The 24,637-nt window shown below is 40.1% G+C and overlaps 1 protein-coding gene across 4 annotated transcripts; it reads left to right on the top strand.

The window, feature by feature from the left end:
• Positions 1 to 24,403, top strand: usp19 (ubiquitin specific peptidase 19). Of its 4 annotated transcripts, none has more exons than XM_018678777.2 (26): positions 1 to 347; positions 1,545 to 1,920; positions 5,787 to 5,915; positions 6,858 to 6,994; positions 7,153 to 7,722; positions 8,737 to 9,121; positions 9,456 to 9,612; positions 9,711 to 9,782; positions 10,479 to 10,594; positions 11,384 to 11,622; positions 11,786 to 11,978; positions 12,766 to 12,899; positions 13,117 to 13,275; positions 13,499 to 13,609; positions 13,711 to 13,821; positions 13,972 to 14,073; positions 14,158 to 14,298; positions 14,403 to 14,521; positions 14,644 to 14,787; positions 15,671 to 16,056; positions 16,147 to 16,257; positions 16,593 to 16,809; positions 17,676 to 17,828; positions 17,969 to 18,135; positions 18,276 to 18,451; positions 20,061 to 23,009. In XM_018678777.2, exons 2-26 carry the CDS (start codon positions 1,710 to 1,712, stop codon positions 20,343 to 20,345), a joined length of 4,725 nt encoding a protein of 1,574 aa, XP_018534293.1. In that variant the 5' UTR covers positions 1 to 347; positions 1,545 to 1,709; the 3' UTR covers positions 20,346 to 23,009. The 4 variants fall into 4 exon arrangements, with proteins under 4 accessions (XP_018534293.1, XP_018534302.1, XP_018534314.1 ...); XM_018678786.2 differs by having other exon boundaries at positions 11,390 to 11,622; XM_018678798.2 differs by lacking the exon at positions 20,061 to 23,009 and adding an exon at positions 23,120 to 24,403 and having other exon boundaries at positions 2 to 347.
• Positions 24,404 to 24,637: the final 234 nt, after the last annotated feature.

Consider the following 24,637-nt stretch of genomic DNA (forward strand, 5'->3'; position numbering starts at 1 on the left):
CAGCCAGGAAGTGTCTTATGCGCGCACTCATTTCAGGTTTGGCCGGATAGAAGAGTGTTTTGTCAAAAGTAGGACTCACCCTACACAGGCCGAATGACAGCTACAGACTGAACAGTTTTACAGTCGTTGTCTTTGTTTGAATTTTTAAAATAAGTAGTTTAAAGTTTCAAGAAATGGGTCCCGGTTAAAGGAGAGAATATTCCAGAAACACCGTGGACTACGGGGTTTCGAGTGCGGGAGGGAGCGCAGCGGCCCGCGGCCGTGAAGGAGCTTAGCAGCCGGGAGTAGCAGAAGGAGTTGCCGGCCATTGTGTGCCAGGAACGGAATTCTCACCATACTGAAGCCCCGTAAGTCTCCCTTTTAAATGTCAGTGTTAATTTGGCATTTTGATCTTAGACTGTCGTTAGGTGTCACGAGATGTCATGTTGTGGTGTTTGTGTTAAATAGGTAACCATATCAACCCATTTCTTGTCAGCTAGCATTAGCCTTTATGTGGCTAATGACATTAGGTGCTCGAAGACTGTAGGAGCGTTTGATTGTACGACCTGTCTAGCGCTCCGCTGAAATGCACAGAGAGGATACGAGGCATAGCGATTGTATTTATAAGCTGTGGTCATAAAATGCCTTTTGACCGTGTGATATAGAATTGAGGCTGATTATTTCCGGTAAGTGAAGCCAATATAATATAGATAATATAGATAATTCTATCGAGCCTCTAAGTAAACCCGTGCACGACTTGTATTGTTGCAGACTCCGCAAGGTGGACCTGGTACGTTAAAGTGTGTTTTAATGTTATTGACCCAAGCTTGTGTGCTAATTCGACTAAATTGGATTGTATAATAATAATAATAATGTTGGGAAAGTACTGCCATCTTGGCACCCCAGACAGTGAGATACGGACAGCTCATGTTGACAGGCACATGACAACTCCTAACACGTGTATCATAAAATAAACGAACCTCTGCAGTCGGCTAGCTAACTTACACGTTACCAAGCTAACAACCCGGGGGACGGGAGCTGCATTATTAAGCTTGCTAGCTATCTTAATGAACACCATCCATGTTTTTAGTTAATGTGCTCTACTGAACGCCGAATAAAATGGCTGATTTAGCGGTTGTCCTTTGTTTGTCATTTGACTGTCCAAGCTAGCAACTCGTTGTTGCTATGCTAAGGAAACGAGGCAAGGCTCAACGTCGGTATAGTTCGGTTAATGTTCTGTGGGGCCATATGCTTTCTTTTGTAAAGCATAATGCCCAAATCTCGCTTAGCGTTGTTATTTAAACCGGCTCCTAATTAGTTTTAGACATTGAACCACTCTCCTTCCCTCTGTGTGTGTGTGTGTGTGTGTGTGTGTGTGTGTGTGTGTCTGTGTTTGTGTTTATGTGTGTATTATCCATGCATGCCAAAGCGAAATTATTATTATTATTTGTTTCTCATTACACTGTGTTAGACCTTGAACACAACGCACATACTGACGCCAAACAGTCTTATATTAGATTATCAGTTTCTTCTCATGCTTACTGTCTCTCTGCCCTCTGCTTTAGGTCCCCATCCCTAACTAGCCTTCCTGATTCTGTTCTGGGAGAGTTCAGACCAGTATCATCGCCAAGATAGCCGGGCCAGGCAGGAAGAGGCATACCTCAGATCCAGACCCCAGCAGCGGTAGTGATTCCGGCGACGGGCGGCCTGTTAGTGCCAAGTGCCTGAAGATGGCCAGCAGCGGTGGTAGTGAGACAGTGGGCCGTCGCGGTGGGGCTCAGCAGAGAGGAGGCAGCGGGCGGGACAGCAGCTCGGACTTATCCTCCAGTACCAGCAAGAAGAAGCAGAAGGACAGGGCCAATCAGGAGAGCAGAGAGGCCAAGAGGGCAGCAGCAGCAGCTGCTGCAGCAGTTGATGGGGTCATTGCAGAAGTCAAGAAAGGTAAGTAGAACTAAACATGTTTTGCAACCAATAAAACATTTGTTTTTGATTAATTAATTCATTTGCTGATTGTGAGTTAGGTTTGTGTATAGAGTTATTTGACCACTGTAGGACACTGGTGTAACTGAGAAGCTGAGTGTATTTTGTTGTTCACTAGAAATCTAGAATGAAGTATGTGAAATGTTCAAGAACTACATAGGAAAGAATCATTATATTAAGGGTGTCCTGTGATGTTTTCTTTGAGTTCTATCAAACTTACTGAGTGCATGTCCTTCCACAGAACATATTAACAAACTAATTTTTATGCATATTTAAAATTGTGCATAGTTGACACTGATGCATCATTTGCAGTCTTCTTCTTTATCTTGCCTTTTTATGTTGCTGCTACCAATTAGTGTTAAAACGACAACAGGAAAATGTATCGTGTTGCCCTTGTGTGTCCTTGTGATCATTATCTTCATTGGATGACCACTTGTAGGACAACAAAATAATGTTTTTATGAGTGGGTCCCTGTTTTGTTTGTAATACGCACAGTGTCAGTACACTGGCAACAGGATGCTGATTGCTGGTTGACAAAGCAAGCATAGATGTAAATGCACAATTTGTCATTTGTCATGTGCACAAAAGTGTAGATCACACTTGCAACAGGTATAAATGCAAGGCCTGTAATTTGGCATCATTATCAAGAAAACCCATCTAGATAGTGATCACTGTCATGGGTGTGTTACAGCTGCAGGGTGCTGACTATAATTCTGTTGTCATTCATTACCATATTCATGATAGGACATTTTGTACATATTGATCTGTAAAGATGTAAGTCAGTTTAACATGTACACATTTCAATTAAGTTATTCAGGAGTTGCTTATTCTGCAAATAGCAAAAATTCTTCATTTTTGTGATCACCACTCTGTAATGCAAAGACAACATGCATCCTTGTGTGTTTGTGTGTATTTAGTTCCAGTGTGTTTTTCTATGCTGTTTATTTCATCCCTTTGTTGCAAATCATACTGCTAACCGAGAGTGTTTTTGTATGAGCAAACTCTTTTGTACATACTGTACTTTTCATTTACTGTGGGATGTGTCTAATCAAAAATGTTACATGTAGGTGCGTGGATGTGGTGTGTAGCTTTCCTCTTTACTGTCTTTTCTTAAAGTGCTCTTGGTTGAATATTTTATTGTGAGAGGAGGAGAGATGCCATTCAGAGGTGGGCATCTTTTCTTGTTTTAAAAGCACTCCCACTCACCCATTTGACAATAAGAACATGTAAGTGTTTCCAACATCTACTTCTTGTGGTACAGCTCAGTAAACCCTGCCCTGAGTTTTTAGTGAGGGAGATAGAAATTATATTATTATTTTGCATGACCTCTGAAGTCAGCATAATCCTGATGCAAGGTGTGTTTTTCCTTTGCTTATGGTTTCTATCCTTGGCTTTACTCCTGCTTGTGTTCTCTAGTAGGAAAAAAATCTGCTTAGTTATTGCTGTAGGTGTTCAAATGGAAACAACGTCACCCTTTGTCGTTAATTATTACAGTATTAAGATGGCAACCTGAATGATTACATTTCTTAAACCTATAATTGAGTCTCTTTATGTGATGGATATGCCTGACACTGGTTCATCTTTAGATGCAGAAATGCTGATGCAAGGAATATCAAGTTTCCCATAAGCGCATGGCCATCTCATACAAGTCTAAAATTTGTGAAGATGCAAGTAAACAATGCAAAACAGTCCAATGTTGTAGTGATTTAACAGATTGTTGCTGACCCGTGTGGTATAAAATGAGGAATTTGCAACATATTCCCTACCACATACCACTTAACACTTTTGTGTGGAAAAGAAGTTGTTTATCTAATGCTTTGGGTATATTTGTAGTAAAATATTTAGATCAGAGGTCAAAGTAAAGCTTTAATAATAGATCTTACTTTGATGACAGTATATGGTGCTGATACGGCACTTCATAATTAACCAGGAGCAGCTCCTGTGAGGATATGTGACACTGGATCATGCAGATACTCCACCCTGCTGGATTTGATATTTGTTGTCTATGCCGCCTTGCTGAATATCTGAAAGCATTTTTTATCAATATCATAGGTTAGATTACTTTTTAGGTATTGAACACCAATACATGAGAAGACTTTGCTGTATTCTAATTGGTCTGTGCTGTGTACCTCTTCATCAAGCTGGTTCCGTTATTTTATCTTGTTTCCCACAAGACCGTTGCATTTGTGTTAAAGTAATTGTGTCGCTGGTTCTCTGCATCATGCTGAAGGGCCCTATTTCTAATCTGCGAACCTTCGGTTTGTCAAGGTCATGGGAATGCATGGACTTCAATATGTGAACTTTTAAACCGTCAGTTGTTTTACTTTGTTATCAGAAGCAGTCTTGTTCATGTTAGTAAGTAAGCAATTGTCAGATCTAATTTTAAACAATGCTTACTGATGGATGTTCTTAAAACTGTTAGAAAGGTTTAGGGTATGACCATCAAGTTGCTGTCATTGCCAATACAGTGTACTTATTTTATACTAACTGAGATTTGAAACTTGTCGCATGAAGCAAGGCTTAGGTGAATTTTAAATGTAATTGATGACACTAAAGACTCAATGTAGTTATTGCTCTTGCTCTAATAAGACAATAATTTCTTTTAGCAGTATACTTGGCATTTGTCTGTACACACTGTCCTGCCACAACAGTTACAGACTGATGGACCTAAATTAAACCTGAGAGGCAAAGTATATTCTTAATGCAGAACTGTTAGTGTCAGAAAGATTTTGATGGATTGGTTTAATTTAACTTACACAGTTGGTTAATTGGTTACATGTGTCCCTTGTCTGATGTTTCTGTAATGATTATGGTAATAGAAATTAAACAATGCTGATGATGATTATATAATAATAATGAGATAAAATTATTTAAAAAATTATCTTGAGGTAGTAATGAACTTTATGGCTTAAATCATGTGGATCTGCATATGTGGCCATGAAGCTTGTAGCTCATGAAGTATTTCACTATGTTAATAATGTGTTCATGTCATAAATGTCATTCTGATGTCTGACCCAGTCTTGAAAGTACACTGGCATGGCTTCTCTGGGAATACCACTCTTACCAGCTGGAGGGGATTGGGTGTTGCTTGTGACCTTTCTGAAGCGATTAAGTTGAGAGAGGGAGAGTGTGAGTGAAGGAGTGACAGTGGGAAAGTTGAAGCTATCTAGTTGTTGTTGTTGAAGACTACATCGAAATACTAGGGTGTGATCCATACATGACTTCTTTGCCAGCAGGGAGTCTGTCGCTTGTTCTGCTTCTTTTTGGGATGATATTTTATTTTCAATAGTTGCCACAACTTTGAGGACACAATGAAAAATGGTATGTTTATTTTGCTCTTTGTTTTGGGATATATTTTTCATAGTTTTCACTCTCGATTGTACCTGTAATCTGTACCTGTGTGTATGGCTAAAATCAGTCAATCATTTGCTTTCATGCATTTGTTTATTTGATATACAGCTTGTGTGGCACAGATAATTTTAGATGTCGTGAATGGATTGCTGAGTCCACTGCACTGCTGCTTCAGTCCATGCCTGAGTGCTCTGGGCTGACCCACTTGAGCATATGACTGCAATAGTATGGTCTATGTCAATTTGTGAGCAAGTGCTGTCTATATGTATGTATCTATATCTACATCTAAGAATAGAATAGGTCAACCAATCCCCAAACTAGCTATTTGAATCCATATTGGACCAGTATTGGATCAGTGGATTGACATATTGGAATATGTTCCGAATGATCACGGTGCAAAGTGAAAGTACATTTTATTTTCAAGTTCCTTCTCTGGTTTCACATTGATGTGATGTCTGCTGCTTTGTGTTTTTTAGATGTATTTGTGGACTGGAAGCAGAATGTCAATGAAGTGACTGTCAGACTGCGCTGTGGGGAGGGGGTGCAGAGGATAGAGGACATCAGCACAAACTTCACTGATACACACTGCCATGTGTGCTTCCCAGGTAAGTCATAGTAAACATGTAAAAAAAAAAAAAAAAACAGTCAAAAGAACAGGCACAGATGTGCTTTTGGGTGTAGGCCTTTTTGAACTTTAAATCTGTCTCAAGAGTTTGAATCACATTAACCACTTTACTACTTTAACTTAAACAGATGTGTTAAAACTAGGGATAGGCCGATTATCAGCGGGACGATTATCAGCGCTGATATTTGGCATTTTGATGCATATCGACATCAGCCTTTTTTTTTTTTAAATCTGACAGCCGATAAGAGATCAATTTTGTCTGCAGTCACTACTCTATCTCCAGCATTGTCCCACCTACAGCACCATCTGATTAGTTACACGCAGAGCCACGGCATGGGTAACAGCCAATCAGCAGTGAAAGCTGTGCATGCACAGTGCTCTTACACACGGCTGAGAGGAGAAAAAGTTTTGCCGGGTAGAGAAGCTCCGGAGAGCAGATATGTTTCCTTATTTACTGTAGAAAACTTTAGGGAGCTATTTATTTGTTTAAGTTTTCATTTAACTTTATCAGACATGCTGCTGAGCCTGGGAGCTCCCTGCACTTTTTGTTAGAATTTTAAAACAAAGCTGTCTATTGTCTAAGATTAAAAAAAAAAACCTTTAACATGTTGCAAATCTGAAAAGCTGTTTAATAAACATATGCTTAAAGGCATTTAGACAAAGTTAAGTGTTGGAGTTTGTATTATTCAAAATTTTGACGCCAGTATTTTCACTTTTACTGCAAATGAATATCTGCTCCAAATATCAGTTATTGGCCTCTTTGACTACTAATAATCGGTATCGGCCCTGAAAAAACCATATCGGTCTATCTCTAGTTAAAACTTTGTCTGACTAATTTGTCTTTGCTGTACTACCATTTATGTTGCGTTTATGGGTCCAGTCCTGCTCTAGTAACAGCTCAATGCATGTTTTCATCTTTCAGATGGACGACAGTGGAGCTGCCAATTGCAGGAGGAGATTGAGGCTTCCTGTAGCAGAGTCCAGTACAAGGAGAAGGGAGGTTTCCTGCATGTCATCATGCACAAGAAGATTCCCTTTCACATCTGGCCATCACTCAAGGTGAGTCATGTGTGTGTGTGTGTGTGTGTGTGTGTGTGTGTGTGTGTGTGTATTTGGTTTTTACTTCCATGTGTATATTTGTGTCTTGTTTTTATCTGTAGTTATGACATATTAAGTTAAATGATAAAATGGCTTTGTTTCTGTCTGTGCCTTTTCAGTCAAACAAGAAAGAGAAGGAGAAAGAGGCAGCACCCACAGAGACCAAAAATGATAAGGAACCGGAGATAAAGGACGTTCCCTCGGAGCCATTAGAGAAACCCAAACTGTCCTCCCCCCAGCCACAACCTCCTTCCTCGCCTGCACACAGTGAGTCAAGGCGCAGCAGTGGCAAAGCAGAGCGGGGCGTCAAGCGCTGTCTGAAAAACAAACCAGCATGCGACAGGGCCACTGTAGACACTGCCGGGGTGAAAGGTGGAGCTGGAGATGGCTCAGCCACCACCAATAAGCCTGTTACGGTAACGGGAGGTGAGCAGCAGCCTCAGGAACCCAGTGCCAAGCGCACCATTGTACGGCTGCCCAAGACAACTAAGGAGGCTACGTCACCTGCTGACAAGGACACACACTCTGTCAAGTCTAATGGTAAAGCTTCACACACACACCTGCCCGCTGGTCGGAGCCCGCAAACACAACGCAGGGATGGAGACAACAGAGCAGAGAGATTAGGCAGTGGTCAGGAACAGAAACCTGGAGTTGCTGTCGCTGCTGCCAGCCATACCAACAAAACTCAGGTGAGAAAAGTTGTGACCTTTTGCTTGCTTGTGGCTCCACCTATGTTACTTTCATGTAAAATGTTAAAATGTACTTATTTAAGTTTTTTGTAGTCAGACTATGATTAATCATTGATCATTTGTTGTTTCAATACTGAACGTGAACACTTCATATTATTTTTCTGATTATTAGACATAGAATTTGCAGCCACCATAGTAGATTATATCATTCACCAAAAAACTCAGAGAACTACTAAATGTCAGTCTGTCAAACTAGCATTATCAGGACAGCTGGAGTGTAGAGCTGTCAACTGTAATGTAAGAGGTTGTGAATCTAACATTAAATATCGTTTATTACAGATTTTCTTTTTGTATTGCTTAACTCCAAAATCTAAAGATATTCAATTTACTATAACACAAGTCTAAGCAAACTAGAACATATTCACATGTGAGATCATGGAGCCAGAGGAATGTTTGCATTTAAAAAAAAAAGAAAAGAAAAAAAAGACATTAATTACTATTAATTGTTAATTAAAATGGTTGTTGACTTATGGGCTAAGCAGCTAATAATGTTAGCTCTAAACCTGTCAGACATGACAAGAGTTTAATTATGTCATAAAACAAACATAGTTTAGAGCATGCTAATCCATAACCAGTTTGTCATTGTTTTTGATTGTTATCATTACTACATAGCTGTATTCAATTAATATCTTATCTCTTATCAATAAATATAATGCCACAGTTATAATTTAATACAGTAATTTTACAGGGTTACAGCCAATAACACCATCTGGTCTTTGTGGGCCCTGCCTCTTCAAATTTCCCTAGAGCTTGGAAGAGACTTTATTGAAGAGATCATTATTGCAAATGGCCTAGTTGATGTGTTTGGAGTTGTGGAAACACTGCTAAAGTTCCTCTTTGAATCCACTGCTCATAGATAATCTTTTCTTTTCTCTAGTATCTCTAAGGCTTTGGGGAGTAAAAGTTCTTCTCTGGAGGTGTCACGCAAAATTCTTTCTTTCTTCTTTGATTCAGGTGGCAGAGAAACAATACCAGTCTTCAGACAGGTCTGGAGCAATATCACATGGGAGTGAAAGCCAGCCAGCAGCTCCCATCAGCACCAGTGACTGCCTCAAACCTGTTGACTTCAACAACGAAGTGGACTCAGCTTCTCCTGCAAGGCTGGAAGATAGAACAAACTCTGAACCAGAGAAAAAGCCTGCTGAGCAGGAATCAGAGCAGGATACTCTGATCTGCCAGCAGCTTGGATCAAGAGAGACGGTACCAGTACCAACTGTTGGCATGACTGCCAAACAAGGCCTGTCCTCTGGTGTAGACCAGAGGCAGGGCAGCTGTGATGAAGAGGAGAAGCGGGACCAGTCAAAAGAGGAACCCTCTCTGGAAATTAAGCAACAGGAAGGTGTGTTGAGAAGATTTTGAGAATGCAGAAAGCCTTGGGAATTTTACTGTGGGTGTACATGTGTGTTAAAATACCTTCAAATACCTCTACATGGTTGGTAGCAAAACAATGGCTACATCCCAGTATTCAGCATGTTCCAATTACCATATGGGACAATCACAGTTTAGGATATTTTCTTTTTTCTATAGGATTTAATTTGTGTAAATATCCACCACCAGATTGACACAGTGTATACAGATAGATGAAGCAATAACATGCACAGTAAGATTTGTTATACTCCAGATAGTTATTAATCTATAAAATATTTGCTGATACTTGTAATAACTCCCCACAGTCCCAGAGCCGATGGTTAACCTACAATTTGTGAAGAACGATTCCTATGAGAAGGGCACAGACCTGATGGTGGTTAATGTTTACATGAAGGGGATCTGCAGGGACACAGCCAGGGTCATCTTCAGGGAACAGGACTTCACCCTCATCTTCCAGACAAGGTAGTAAATGTGTATATGCTACAAATAAAGCATGGTTAGCCTAATTTAAAACAACAACCAGTGAATGATAGAGATCTGTCTGTGTTATCCTCTTACAGTGATGCTAACTTTCTGCGGCTTCATTCAGACTGTGGACCAAACACAGTCTTCAAGTGGCAAGTCAAACTCAGGTAACTGTGCAGGCACTGTAGCCAGTAATGTGTTTTTCAAAATGATTAGCCGATTTTAAAAACTCAGTATTTAAATGAACACTTGGAGAGAGCAGAGATTGCATGTTTTTGAGTGGACTGATGGATTGATTTGTTCCATAAAAACCTAGCCAGCATCTTCAATATCAGCAACAAATTGGAGCGGTTATCTTGACCTCATGAGCCATGAATAAACAAAAGCAGTGCCAAAACTCATAGAAAACACATAGAATAGATAAGGTACTACCTGTTATGTACTGATGACTAAAAACCTGATTTGTCCTTGGATCACAGTTCACAATGTACCAATGTTTTTCTTTAATTGCTTACTTTTAATACTTAAATTTTTTGCGTACTTGGCTCAAATGTGAGTAGTGTGGAAGGCATAAAGATTATTTTGAGAAATTTATACAGTTAAATGGTAATGAAATACTTGGGGAAGCCATCAGGCCATTAATTAAACATTGGTTGCTTTTCAAATTCCAGTCAACACAAAGTCAAGATGTCTGATCTTTCCAATGATATGAGTTAATGCCCTTTGTGTCAAAATTATAAATGTCTTTAAAACATTAACTGTGTTAAAATAATATTGAAGCTCAAATATTTCAGGGTAGCGTCACCTCATTGCCCTTTGTCTTTTAATCTGACCTCTCTACTTTTCTCCCTGCTGTGCTCCAGGAACCTAATCCAGCCTGAGCAGTGCAGCTACTCCTTCACCCCATCACGTCTGGACATCACCCTGAAGAAAAGACACAGCCAGCGCTGGGGCGGTTTGGAGGCCCCTGCCACACAAGGTCTGTTGCCAGCCTTCTACTTGTTAACACTGTGTAGATAATGTTTTTCATGTTGCACGTGTAGTGAAATAATACATTTTGGTAATATTTTTAGTCAGTTACAAACATGGATATGAAAGTAAAAGCAAAATCAGCGTACACTGTACACACCTCAGCAAACACCATTAACACTGTTTTTAAACATGAACAATGTACTTAAAGCTTCAGTAAGTATACTCTATGATTAGAAGTGCAGGCTTGATATCAGTTTGGACTTGTTTTCCTCACACAGACTGTATGCATGTGTAGCATGATATATGTTGTTGTGTATGTGTGTGCATGTGTATTTACTGTATGTGTGCTTTTCAGGTGGCTCTCAATGACAGGAATTTGAACTCTGTAACTCTGTAGCCAGTAAACAGATATAGGTGCCAGTCTGATCGGATGGAAATGTGTGGGCTGCAGACTGTTTGTCCCCAAGATTTGGTGCCCTTGAGAGCCAGGAAGTGGTTCAAAATGGGAACAGAGAAGCTTTCTCTGGAGGTTTATTTTGCATGTCCATAATGTGACAGCATTTAGTTGATACACAGAGATGAGCTTAACATGCAAAAAATGTGTACAAAAAATAGTTTTTTTTTTCCCCTGACCATATGGGAGTGGCTTCACTACATACCTGCTATAGTAAAGCAAGTACTTTAAATTGCTATATGTGATACATGACAGGTTATTACTATTCAGATCCAGTACTGTCCAGCCTCTCCTTTTTGACCTTCATCTTCTAACCACAAGCTCCATTCTCCTTTGTTTAAGGTGCAGTGGGTGGCGCCAAGGTTGCTGTGCCCTCCAGCCCTGCCTGCATGGAGAAGAGCCAGCCAGGCAGCAGCCAACACAGCCTCCCAGCCAAGGAGGAGCCTCCAAGGGTAGGAGAAGAGAAACCCAAAGCCCCTAAGGCCTCATCCAGAGTGGATGATGGTGGTCTGGATACTGTGGCTCCTCGCACCGTCTCTGAGCATGTTGCTATCACCAAGCCAGAGCCCGCTGTTACTACAGTGAGTAACAGAGGATGAGGCAAAGGAAGACAGTTTGGGAAATTATCATTACTATTTATTATTATTATTATTATTATTATTATTGTTATCTATTCAAGAGACGTTGCCAATATAAACTTTAGTAATTAATAAAATGGGTGTGCATATGTATTTCCTGTCTCAGCCTAAACCTACCTGCATGGTGCAGCCAATGACCCATGCACCTCCTGCCACCAATGAGCGCCATGAGGAAGAGGAGGAGAAGAAGGTGTGCCTGCCTGGTTTTACAGGGTTGGTTAACCTTGGCAACACCTGCTTCATGAACAGTGTTATCCAATCCCTGTCCAACACCAGAGAACTCAGGGATTATTTCCATGGTAAATTGTGTATTTGACTACTTTAACCCCTAATGATAAAAAAAGCTAGTGCTGGTATATTTCATTGGCATTCTAATAAATAAGTTTAGCTCCTGTTGACATAATTAAATTGATCTTTTATTCTGCTGCCAAGAACACAACTTTTATATTGCTAAGAATTATAACGCCCATTAATTCTGGTCGTATAAACTTTGTAGATCATCCCAGGGACCACTAATATGAACACAAAATGATGTGAAGTGTACAGAAATTTATTGAGGGCTCAGTAACTTCCACTAGTTTTATCTGCATGAGCCAGATACAGTTTCTGCAATTTAAGCATTTAAAACATAAAATTAATTGCTGTCAAAATCTAGGTCACCTAGTTTTTGGACTGGATGTATTTAGCAAAAGATGGTTTATAGAAAGTTAATATTGTACGGAAGAGACATTTTACAACTGGTAAAAATATATATATCCCTATAGGGCTATAGTATATATTGATTCTTAACCAACAGTAACCAACAGCAAACACAAGGATTAGCCATTGTCATAAGACATGCTGTGGCCTGCACATGTCAAATATTTTAAAGAATAAAGTTTCACCTTAAGTATTTTTAGTAGCTGGGTTTTAATGGTGTTTTAAGACTTTTGTCTGGTGTCCGTTCATATCCACATGATGTCATTTCAAGTTTTACTGTAATTATTTTCCATGTGTCACTGTCAGTCTATGTCTGAGCACCCATTGGCTTGTGTGGTTGATGTCTCATTCCATTATCTTATGCCCATATGTTCTGTGCCTTTACAGATCGAGCATTTGAGGCAGAAATCAACTGCAATAATCCACTGGGAACAGGAGGCAGGCTAGCCATTGGCTTTGCAGTGCTGCTCAGGGCCCTTTGGAAAGGAACACACCACGCTTTCCAACCCTCAAAACTCAAGGTATGCAAGCAGCACCTGAGATTTTCTGTATCTGAAATATGTACACAATAATTATCAATTTTTGTAGCAGCTGAGAAGTGTTTTACTTTGGAAGAGTTACATCTGTCTTTGAGTGCCTGGATCATATTTGTAACATTTGCTTTTCTCTCTGGACAGTATGATCAGTATTTTCATTTCTTCTTTCATTCCCTTATGTTGTTTGTTTGTCACCTTGCAGGCAATTGTGGCCAGTAAGGCCAGTCAGTTTACAGGTTACGCCCAGCATGATGCCCAGGAGTTCATGGCTTTCTTGCTAGATGGGCTCCATGAGGACTTGAACCGCATTCAGAATAAACCATACACAGAGACGGTTGACTCTGATGGACGTCTGGATGAGGTAGGTTTTTCTCACCTAAGATGGCTAAAGGTGGTCCGTTTTGGATGTGGATCTGGAAAGAAGGGCATTGTTGCTGCTGCTGTGATGTGTTTTAGTTGACGTTGTCTTTGATTACTTAGGACGGCAGTAAAAGAAACTTATTTCTGGGATTTTTTTCTGAAATAACATTTTTCTTAGTCTCATCAAGGATAGGTCTGATAATATGTTTTGTCTGTTGGTGCAGGTGGTAGCAGAGGAGGCATGGCAGAGACACAAGATGAGAAATGACTCCTTTATAGTGGACCTCTTCCAAGGCCAGTTCAAATCCAAGCTTGTGTGCCCCACATGCTCTAAGGTAAAACACAAGTTTCCACAAAAAGCTCTTTAGAGTAAATGCCTTTGCCGTTGTTAGAGTGATGACTAGCCTACTTCCTTTCACTCTCTCCCTTCACCTAGGTGTCTATCACCTTTGACCCGTTCCTCTACCTGCCAGTCCCCTTGCCCCAGAAACAAAAGGTGCTTTCAGTTTTCTACTTTGCTAAGGAACCCCATAAAAAACCCATCAAGGTAAGAGAACAACTGTTTTCTAGTCTTCACTTAAACAGCCATACTATTGACTGTCAGTTAACAATATAATGCAGAAATGTTACCTAAATAATGTACATACATCTTACATGTGATCCAGTCTTTAATGTACTCTTGTGTATATATGTCTAGTTTTTGGTCAGTGTGAGCAAGGAGAACTCCAGCACTGCTGAAGTCCTCGAATCCATTTCCAGGAGTGTGAGAGTCAAACCAGAGAATCTTAGACTTGCAGAGGTAAGATATTTCAAATATTTAGGATTTCTCAATTTCAGCGAAATTTCCCAAATTGGACTGAAAATTGGACTTCTCTCCTCTCAGGTGGGGAAAAGCCGCTTCCAGCGTATGTTCCTGCCGTCTCATTCCCTGGACACTGTGTCCTCCTCTGACATGTTGTTCTGCTTTGAGGTGCTCTCCAAAGACCTGGCCAAAGAGAGAGTGGTATTGCTCAGAGTGCAACAGGTAATAAAATCCAAGCCCTGATTGTACATTTCTACATTGTGTTAAAATACATTAGTGCTTTCAGATATTAAAAGGGTTTTCTTTGCCTTCTGTTTGTCCTTCAGAAACTCCAGGTCCCTAGTATCCCCATCTCAAAGTGTGCAGCCTGCCTGAAGCCTCCAGTGTCTGAGGAAGACAAGCTGAAGCGTTGCACTCGCTGCTATCGTGTGGGCTACTGCAATCAGTGAGTTCTTAAATATGTTCTCTCAGCCTTGCGCAGTGTTTTCCAGCATATGTCCTTTTGTTCCTCAATGAAATCCATTAACCTTTCTATGAACACGTTAACTCTTGTTCTCATCTTCCCAGAGTATGTCAAAGGACCCACTGGCCCAATCACAAGGGTCTGTGTCGACCCAACGCAGAGAACGTGGGCCTTCCCTTCCTGGTCAGCGTGCCGGAGTCTCGACTCTCCTACACCCGCCTCACTCAGCTACTAGAGGGTTACTCCAGGTACATGGTCTAACATATGGTCCTAGATGCTAATTATCATTTAAAATGTAACATGACACACATAAGTGTTATGACAACTCAGTAAAAAATTTTCTCTGACTCGTTTTTATATAGCCCCTAATACTACCTTGTCACATAAATGTGATATTGGTCTAATGTCTGAATAATTGCAAAAGTTATTTAAAGTCATAAAGTCATTAAATGCTGTCAGCACATGGAGAAATGTGCTGAGAGAGATAAAATGCAGTTCTTGTTTGCCGTAGCAAGAGCACTGTAATATCTTGTCACTCAGTTATCATCTTTTGAGCACAATTAAAATCAGTATAAATTAACATTTGAACCAGAATTATTTCGTCTGTTATTTCTTTTTGTTCAGTCATATAAGTCCACAAAGGCCCCCCCCCCCCCCGAGGTACAAAAAATAAGCTTGTAACAATCAGACATATACTTTATATATTTACTAAATGTCCCAGTGGAATGTCTCTTCATTCTGTTTGTGCATCATCTGACATTATGAAATAGACTGCAGAATTCACTATTTAATAAACTGTGAAACTGATGAGAAGATACATTAGTGCGTTTACTGTGAGAAGGCTCCTGCCATCTGTGCCCCAACAATGAACCCTCTTTGAAAGTCGCTTAGATCTGATACAAAATCACTGTTCAGCATATACATGCTACAGAGCTTACTTGGATGTTAACTCTATGTGTTATATTTATCCACTTATTTATGCAGATTTTTCCTTTAATTTGTCGCCCATAGGTATATATGTATATATAAAGGACTTGAATAAGTATGTCTTACTTGACGTCAGTTAAAGATCACTGTAAAGAGTCACTTACTTGTAAAATGTAGTGAGCCATTGTCTTTTTCTCTGTGCAGATTTTCCGTCAATGTGTTCCAGCCACCTTTCCAGTCAGGCAGGACATCCCCTGAAACATCCCAATGCCGGGTAGACCTCCCACCAATGCCAGCAGGCTCACCTGAGGGCACTGGTTCTGGGGATGAGGCTGTGGGTGGTAGCAGTACTGTAGAAGCAGGTGATCAAGAGCTAGAGAGCCAATCTCTGCTGCCTGAATCTCAGGCAGAGTATGCCCAGGCCTCAGCCGTCCACTCTGCTGCGTCAGATTCCCTCTCCCAGACCTCTCTCTCCACCACACGGACTACAGATTCAGGATTCTCTGAGCCAGTCTCTACAACTTCCTGCTGCTCTCTGGACCCTCATGCTGAAAAAGAGACATCCTGTGAGAAGGCTGTGCGGCCAGAAGGTGATAACAACAATTGCTTCAGTTCTTTTTGTCATTGTTATTTTTTACTCCTTGCATCAACATATTTCTTACTCTTTTCACTTCTTGCAGCTGCAGTAACAGGCTATCAGCATCCAAGTGAATCAGCATCAGGTCATGCCTGCCAGTTCTACATATCTCTGCTGGACTCCAACAACAAGGAACAGAGACTGGATGAGAGAGGTATGACCAGAATTCTTGTCAGTTCTGATATTTATGGATTTCTAGTCATCCTATTTTCATATTTGGTGAATTCTGTAATTTTGTAATGTTCAAGTCTGTTAGTTAGATTGCTGTTGGTTAGATTGTCAGAAAAGTGATAAATTACTGTAACTCTACAGTAATGTTCAGCACTATAGTTTGTTATTGGATTAAATTGCAAAGTGTAGTGAGTTTGTTAGATTCTCATCCCTGGATAGGCTCTGAGCTTTTTGCTGTGTCTACTTTTACTTAAAGAAAGAGATACAGCTCAACACACCATCATTATTTTTCTCCATCCCCACCCACCCCCTCCGTAGAAGACTTACTTGCAGACCTACCTGAGGATGTGACCCTGGAGCTGGTGTGGAAAAACAATGAGCGCCTGAAGGAGTACGTCCTGGTGAGCTCCAAGGAGCTGGAGTATGAGGAGGACCCTGGGTCTCTTAGTGAGACAGCCAGAGCAGGACACTTCACCCTGGAGCAGTGCCTCAACCTCTTCACCAAGCCAGAGGTGCTGGCACCAGAGGAGGCGTGGTAGGAATCTTTGTTTTGTGATTAGATTACCTAAAATAATGCAACATGGAGATTGAACAAATAACTCTTATATAGTGTGTGTAAAGAATTTTCATAAAATTTCCTAATCAAAGGAAAATTACTGAAACAATTAAAAGAACAGTAATCGAGATGTAGTAGGTCAGCATGGTGACTCCAAAGAAGGCCCTATTGTTTTTGCAGTTGGGCAGTCTGAACTCACTCAACAAATACAACACAAAATTTAAACAAATAAAACTTTACCTATAAAGTTATTGACTCAGACAGCAAACTAAAGAATACATTACACTCATTACTTGAGAGCATACCATAGGTTCATACTTCACAATCAAATTTAATTCTGCACATAACATCATGTTATTCTAGATTGAAGATGATAAATATACTCATATTGGTGTAGGAGTTTGTAGACTACACAACGAATCAGTGTAACAGGAAAAAAGACCTTTCTATTGTTCCTGTTTTTATCTTTTAGGTTTTAAGTGTTCCAGAAAACAGTGCTTGAGGAGCAGAATGATTAATTGAACATAGTTTTGGTACAATACAGACCCTACTGCCTTAATGGTCCAAGGCTGGAGCAGGTTATGGCAATGTGTAATGCAGCAGGGCCGGACATCCAAACAGACAAACTAACTGTTAAAGCTGTGAGTCAGTGTGCCTTGAGGTCTGTGTTGCATTCAGTGCCTGGCACTTAGTATACCTGCTTACAGGTCTTTTTATGCTTTATGTTTTTTTTGTCTTCTTTCAGAAATATATTATGTGTCTGTAGTATTTTTGATCCTCATTTTTCACTGGGGAAGGAGGACAGTGTAGAACAGTGGCCTATATCAACACACTGTGTTTCTTAGGTACTGTCCAAAGTGCCAGCAGCACCGTGAGGCCTCTAAGCAGCTGCTACTGTGGCGTCTGCCCAACGTTCTGATCATCCAGCTGAAACGCTTCTCCTTCAGGAGCTTCATCTGGAGGGATAAGATCAATGACATGGTTGACTTCCCTGTCAGGTAAACACACACTAAAAGGTTACTGTACATATCAACCACTTACTGATCCACATTTTTCTACACCAAACCTCTGAATTGTATTTATTTTAGAGTGAAACGTTTCACAGGAATAACATGTTTTTCACTGTGTTCACTTCTAGGAATTTGGATCTGAGTAAGTTCTGTATTGGCCAGAAGGATGAGATGCAGCAACCCCCTATCTATGACTTATATGCAGTCATCAATCACTATGGTGGAATGATAGGAGGCCACTACACGGCTTATGCGCGCCTGCCAAGTGACAAGAATAGTCAGCGCAGTGATGTTGGTGAGTGTGCAGTCATTGGATTTTGTAGTTGAAGTGAAGTTGGTAGTCACAGTCATTCCATCCTCCCTTTTTCTTACTCGTTCTTTTCTGCCACCCTGTTGCCAACCTCTCCTCCTCTATTCCTCTTCCCTCTCCTGCAGGCTGGCGTCTGTTTGATGACAGCACTGTGACAATGGTGGAGGAGAGTCAGGTGGTGACGCGCTACGCTTATGTCCTGTTCTATCGACGACGAAACTCACCTGTGGAGAGGCCGCCACGCTTCCTCCGGCCCATGGGAGCTGAGTCACCCACTGCTGCAGGAGCTACTGCCAGCCAGGTAAGAGCGTCACGACAACAAGAGGCTGACGGCCTGTGTCTGTAAAGGGGCTTTTCCTCATTGAAATGCAGCAGCCAAGGTTTTGATTTTATCCAAAGTCGTAATATACCTTGGCTAAGACACATTTTACAGAAGCATTTTTTTTACCTTTAAGTGGAAAATTGATTCAGATACCTCTTGTTCTTCACACAACTTTTCTGTTGAGCAGTGCCCAATTTAACAGGTTAATAAAAATGCCAGTGAAAAAATACAGTGTAGCCTAGGGTTAGATATAAGGTGTTAATAGGATTTAACTTGGATTTAACTCAGTGTTTTGGGAAAATCTCCTAACCGCAGCCTTGCACAGTTAATGTAATGAAAACGTTCCTTACCACTGAAAATTCATCTAAAATAGGAGAATCTGTTTGCAGATGCATCTCACAATGATGGTGTTTCATGTTTATTCCACATAATGTGGAATGTAGACTCAGATTGTGCCTGCTTTCTTGTCAAATGAGGTGGTGAGTTGGAACAAGATGAAGAACATAACTGAATACAACAACAATACTCCAACATGGTCAGATCCTCCTAGGACCATATGTTAGACCATGTACCTTTAATGACACTGGAGCAAATTGACAAATTTGTCCCCCACTGTTGAGGAATTGTTAGTATTTAGCAGGTCATAAGAGAGAAACCAGGGTGTTAAGTGCCTTGAAGAACCAGTGCTTCTTTTCAATTGGTCTTGACAAGAGCTCCCGCTCTGAGATGCTTAATAACTTCAGCATAGTGGGTTCATAATGGATAGATCCATCACTGAGATGGGGTGTTAATCTCAGCTCAACAAAGCTCAGTTGTCAGGCAGCATTAGCATCTTGTGACATTTAGGTTTTCAGTAGTTGCAGTAGTGTGCACTGCTAAAATTGCAGAGGATGATTTGATTCACTCTTGATGTCCCTACTCTCTGACCTCTGCCTTTCTGAAAGTATACTTTCATTTCTCTATCTAGATGAGACCTTTCCCTGTCTACTCAAACAAAAGAAACACTACATTGTGTTTTTATAGTGAGCTTTCACCACAAAGATTAAGCACAACCTTGTGATGCTGAATGAAAATGAAACTTTGTGTGTTCCTATTGGTTAAAAAAAGAGATGAATGGTACTTCATACACATGAACAAAGTTGTTCATGTTACTTAACTTTTATTACTTTAAAAGCTTATCATCCTGTATATTCATGTTGTAGAGATTGTGTCAAAGTCAACACTGAACTATATACCTTAACTTTTCTACTGATATACCATGTTGCTTAGTGCATGGGACTTGGGGAGAAAAGGGCTTGGACAGAAAACTCAAGATTTTCTTGTACTTTTTATTTACTCAGTTGTGTTTAACTTCTAAATAATGTGAATTTCCTCCACATGTGTCTATCTGATTTGTGAAAGACAACCCTCTGAGACTGTCTCATGTTGTCCTTAATCTGTCAACACAGAAGACAGATCACATTCCTGTAATCCACACATTTGATTGGAAGCTGAGAGATAGATCAACTCAGTGTTTCTTATTATAATCATAGTATGTATTAGACCACGCCTTTTCCCAGAAGCTGACACCGGTTTCCGCCAATCGCAGGCCTCTCTAATATGGCGGGAACTGGAGGAAGAAGAGGAGGGGCTCTACGAAGGCCCACGCGGACTGTTCCGCTCTTCACTGTGGAGGCGACAGACACAGAGGAACAGAGATGAGGGAGACGAAGACAGAACCGAAGGGTTGATGCGACGGCACCATGGACAGAGGATGTCGGATTATCCTGACGATGACTGTGTGCGATATTTTGTTCTGGGCACGCTGACTGCAGTGTTGGCTCTGCTTGTCAATTTAGTCTACCCCCTTCTTTACAAAGCCAACTGGACCTGAGCGCTGACTGGTTGGTGACTTGCTTTGACTGGGGGCATTCAGTAGTATGAATGTCAGGTTGTTTAAACAAGGAGAGGTTAGATATAAACTGTAGAGGAAGAAGATAAGTTTTATTACTTACACACTCTTCTTGAATAAGAACTAAGTTACTCATCCATTGGTCCTCAGCTAGTATTCCAACTATCCAATACTGCAACAGTTAACATGTATGTATAACTTGACATGGCTCAACTCTTTAAAATACTTTTAGCACTACTTCACACAGTAGACCCTGTCATCATAAGATAACCTTGTGTCTGCAGTAGATTGATTCTGTCTGCACACAGTACCCGTATATTAACTATTCATAACATTGCCTCTGTGCATTGTTTTGACTCTTATTTCTGGTGCATGTGTGCTTTTCAATAATGTTGCAGTTTTAGAATCATATTTTTACCAGTAGTTATCACATGATAAGCTGTGACGGCCTTAATCATCAACACCTATATATGGAACTATCTAACTAAATAGAGGAATCTCTGTCTCAGTCTGTCTTTCTGTCTTTTCATTATCTTGACAACCTCTTACCTGATCAACTTCAAACTTTTCTACATGTTACTCAATGTGAAGTAAAAGGCTGAACTTCATTACACAGGCAGTGCACCTGGACAATTTCTAGTATGCACATGCCAGAGTTTTAAGAAAGGCTGAGCTCAAGTGTAACAACACTTTCTATGCGTCACCTAGACACAATTGGAGCCAGCTCCAGCAGTAACTTAGGAGTCTTAACTGATCACACACTGAAGTCTGAAAAGCAGGCTGGAGTGAGACAGGCCAGGCGGGCAGGCCCTTACAGACAGGCATATTTTTTCACATCAACGAAGATGCTAAGATTTCACACAACATCATGAAGCCTCAATTTGAATTGATGAAGTGAAATGAATGGTAAAGCATGTAAAGTAAGAGCAACTGTACTTCCATATCTTAGCCTGACTCTGTAAGAGAGAAAACGTCCTACATTTGACAACAGGTTCTTTAAAAACTTGACTTGAGATTGACTTTTTTGTCAAAGAAGCTATAGAGTTGTACAGTAATAATGTATAGAATGCTTACAAGCTGAGATTTATGACAAAATGATTCCAGTGCAAAAATACACTATTAAATGGCTTTTGATTTTATTGCACTACACTCTTAAGAGGTTACTTTGCAACTTCCTGCAGAACGAATGCAAGATGAATGAATGAAATATATCTGAGAGGAAGCAGTTCAACAGTGACTCATTTTAGATATACCATATCATGAAGCTAAGTGTACCTTCTATTTTTTGTGTGACCAATAGCTGTTGCCTTGTCCATGTCCTTACATAGAACATATTGATTTTTGGGCCTTAAATAGCAGCCACCATCTGTCTTTCTTTCTTTGTTTGATGGCCTCTTTCTACAAGATGTGCTGTAGTTAATTGTAATTTGTTTTTAAATATATTCTTTGTTTTTTGTTTGTTTTTTTTATTGATAACACAGTCATAATGTGTTTTTAGTTGCTTTTTACTAAACTATTGAAAGTCATAGCCATTTCTCAGGATGATTTGTAGTAATCAATGACATGTTGCTCTGTGTTTTTAAAATCCTACAAAATAAGATGAAAAATTGACTGATGATGCAGTCTGTTCATAGCCAAGAAACTAGAAATTACCGTCCACTTCTGAATGTGACATTTTTCATTGTGTTACTTTGTTTTTAGTGGAAAGGTTTTGATTGTGGACAGTTTTGGAGCTCTAAAATGTTACATTTGGAATGAACATATAACCCAATACCATTACACCTGTAACTTACAAAGTATGTCAATATTTTCTTCTTGAAATACTCCATTGCTTTGTTGTTTTTTACTGCTTTTATTTTATTTTGAAAAACTCCCCAAAGATGTTCCTTGTTTATTACATACACCAGCTGAAATGTCTGTGGTGGTTTTTAAAACCTGTGAAAATTTCTTAGACTCCAGACTGTCCATCATTGATGTCTTTACTGTGCTGTCATTGTGAGTGAGCATTTGGGTCTCAGGGAAATCCCAGTTCTCTTCTGGTATCAAGGCAGTGTAGAGCAACCTATGTTTGCCTTAATTGCTCGGCATAGCACCGTCAGACTGTGTATACTTGACTCGGATATATGCAAGACTGATGTCCATCCAGTTTTAAAACACTTCATTAGGCATAGCTTGTGCTCAACATACACTACTGTGGTAATGAACTTGAAGGTGTTAAATTAAAACAGTAATGTGGGGGTTCAACAGATTCAACTGAAGCTCATGTTTTGTCAGCTGAATTTGGGGGATGGGGACTATTCAGGACAAGTTTTATTTATTCTAAACGCTGCTGGTTTTATGTGACGTGGACTGGATTTAAATGGATCTGACTGAAGGTCAAATCTATGTGTGTGTGTACAGTCTGCTCTGAAATATTATGAAAGACAAATCATGACTTGTATTTTGTGAGGAAATAATGTAAGGTCTCTGTCTATAATATACATTGAATCACCGAGTTGTTGATAAAATCATTGCAAGTACTGTACTGAAAAAAATTCTAGCCTACCTAATTTCCTTGCAATAATGTATCTAGATACCTCCATCTAAATGCTGCTTTCTAATATATAAAGCATTGTACTCCTTTTGGAAATAAAATCTCCATCTGTTTATAGTCTTCATGTATATTATTTACATGCTCACAGTTTTCTCCAATCAGATGAAAACTCCCAGAATACTAAATCAGCATGATTTATTGTTAACACTGGTTTATTTTGCAGGCCTCTAGCCAGTCGCTATTCGGGACAGACCTGGATGCTGAGGGACCACCTACACTGACACCGGAGGTGCCCTCTGACCTCTTCGCCCACTCCGGAGAGTGCACAGCGCCATCCTACAGCAACATGGAGGAGGTGGACTAGTCATGACGAGGACTGAAGACAATGCAGAACAGAGCTGGTGATCCAGGGGGGTCCCAGGTGGAAGCTACTCCTCAGCTGCAGACACATCAGTGCTCATTTATTACACAAGCATCTGAAGCATCTGAAGCAGTTGTTTAAAGCAACGGTGCAGTGCTAGAAGATCTGGAGGTGGTCTTTGAGGACTGGACAGCACTCACTTGTGAAAGACCTTCAGATTCACATATAGATGTGTACTCAGTACTAACTAGACACAAACTTCATTGATATACTCACATTAATATTCTTGCCCATTGACAAAGACTTAACAAACTGTATATGTAATTATATTCATTCAGTGCATATAGTAACACACACACACACAAGCTAACACACTTGTATGATCTCAGAGCTCCTGTTAGGCGCTCCTAGTGAAGCTGCTGCTGAAGGAGTTCATCCTCGACCACCTATCAGAGTTCAGTGGACTGCCTGCCAGGCTTCCACACACCAACGCACCTTGTGGTCTGGTTTCAAGCTAAAAACCTCACTGCTAACCTTTACCAGACCTTTTAATCCCTGGCTACAGCTTTTGTAGATGATTAGGGTAAAGTTGGGGAGTTGAATGAAGATTGTTGTACTGTGTGTAAAACTTTTTTCTTTTTGTTTGTTTTTTTTTTTTTTTTTTTTTTGCGATATTGCCTGGTTTGATTTGTTTGTGGCAGGGTATTCAGAAATTGATTATAATTGTAGCAACTGATGTAAAGAAAAGAAATGTGAGACAGGTGATGATCTGCTACCTTTTTTTAAATACAGAGAGCACGCGCTGTTTCTGTTTCTTCGCTTTGTAAACTTCATTTGGCCTCTGTTGCTTTGGTGTGTTCTTGTTTTTTTTTTTTTTTTTTTACTTGTTTGGATATTCGATCCTGTGGATGCAATTGTCAAAGGCTTCAGTATAAACTGAAATGTGCATGACTGCATGTTCATTCAGACTGTACCCCTCCCCCCTGAAACTTTGCTAAATTTCATTATTTCTGTTTTTTGTGTGAGTTGTCGAGTCTCACCCCTTCTCTTCTTTGTAATGGATTGCGTATATAAAGTGGGGATCATTAAGAATGCTGCTGTGGATACATATGAATGGTTAATATAATAAAAAAAAAACAATTTTGATTATTACTGACATTAGTGTTTTTTTTAATTTAGTATAACAATAGTATAGTAGAACTACTGTGTTTAAGTGGGGTCACGTAAAGATGTAGTCAAGCTATAATCATGTAATCCTTCACAATGGAACTGTGATGTACTTGCATTTTTCCAAATGTAATCTGGGTTGATGGTAGTTACATTCTTGTAATCTGATTACATAATCCTGATCACATACAATCTATTATTACCCAACCCTGA

Source organism: Lates calcarifer, linkage group LG6 (genome assembly GCF_001640805.2).
Source record: "Lates calcarifer isolate ASB-BC8 linkage group LG6, TLL_Latcal_v3, whole genome shotgun sequence".
Taxonomy (NCBI): Eukaryota; Metazoa; Chordata; class Actinopteri; family Centropomidae; genus Lates; species Lates calcarifer.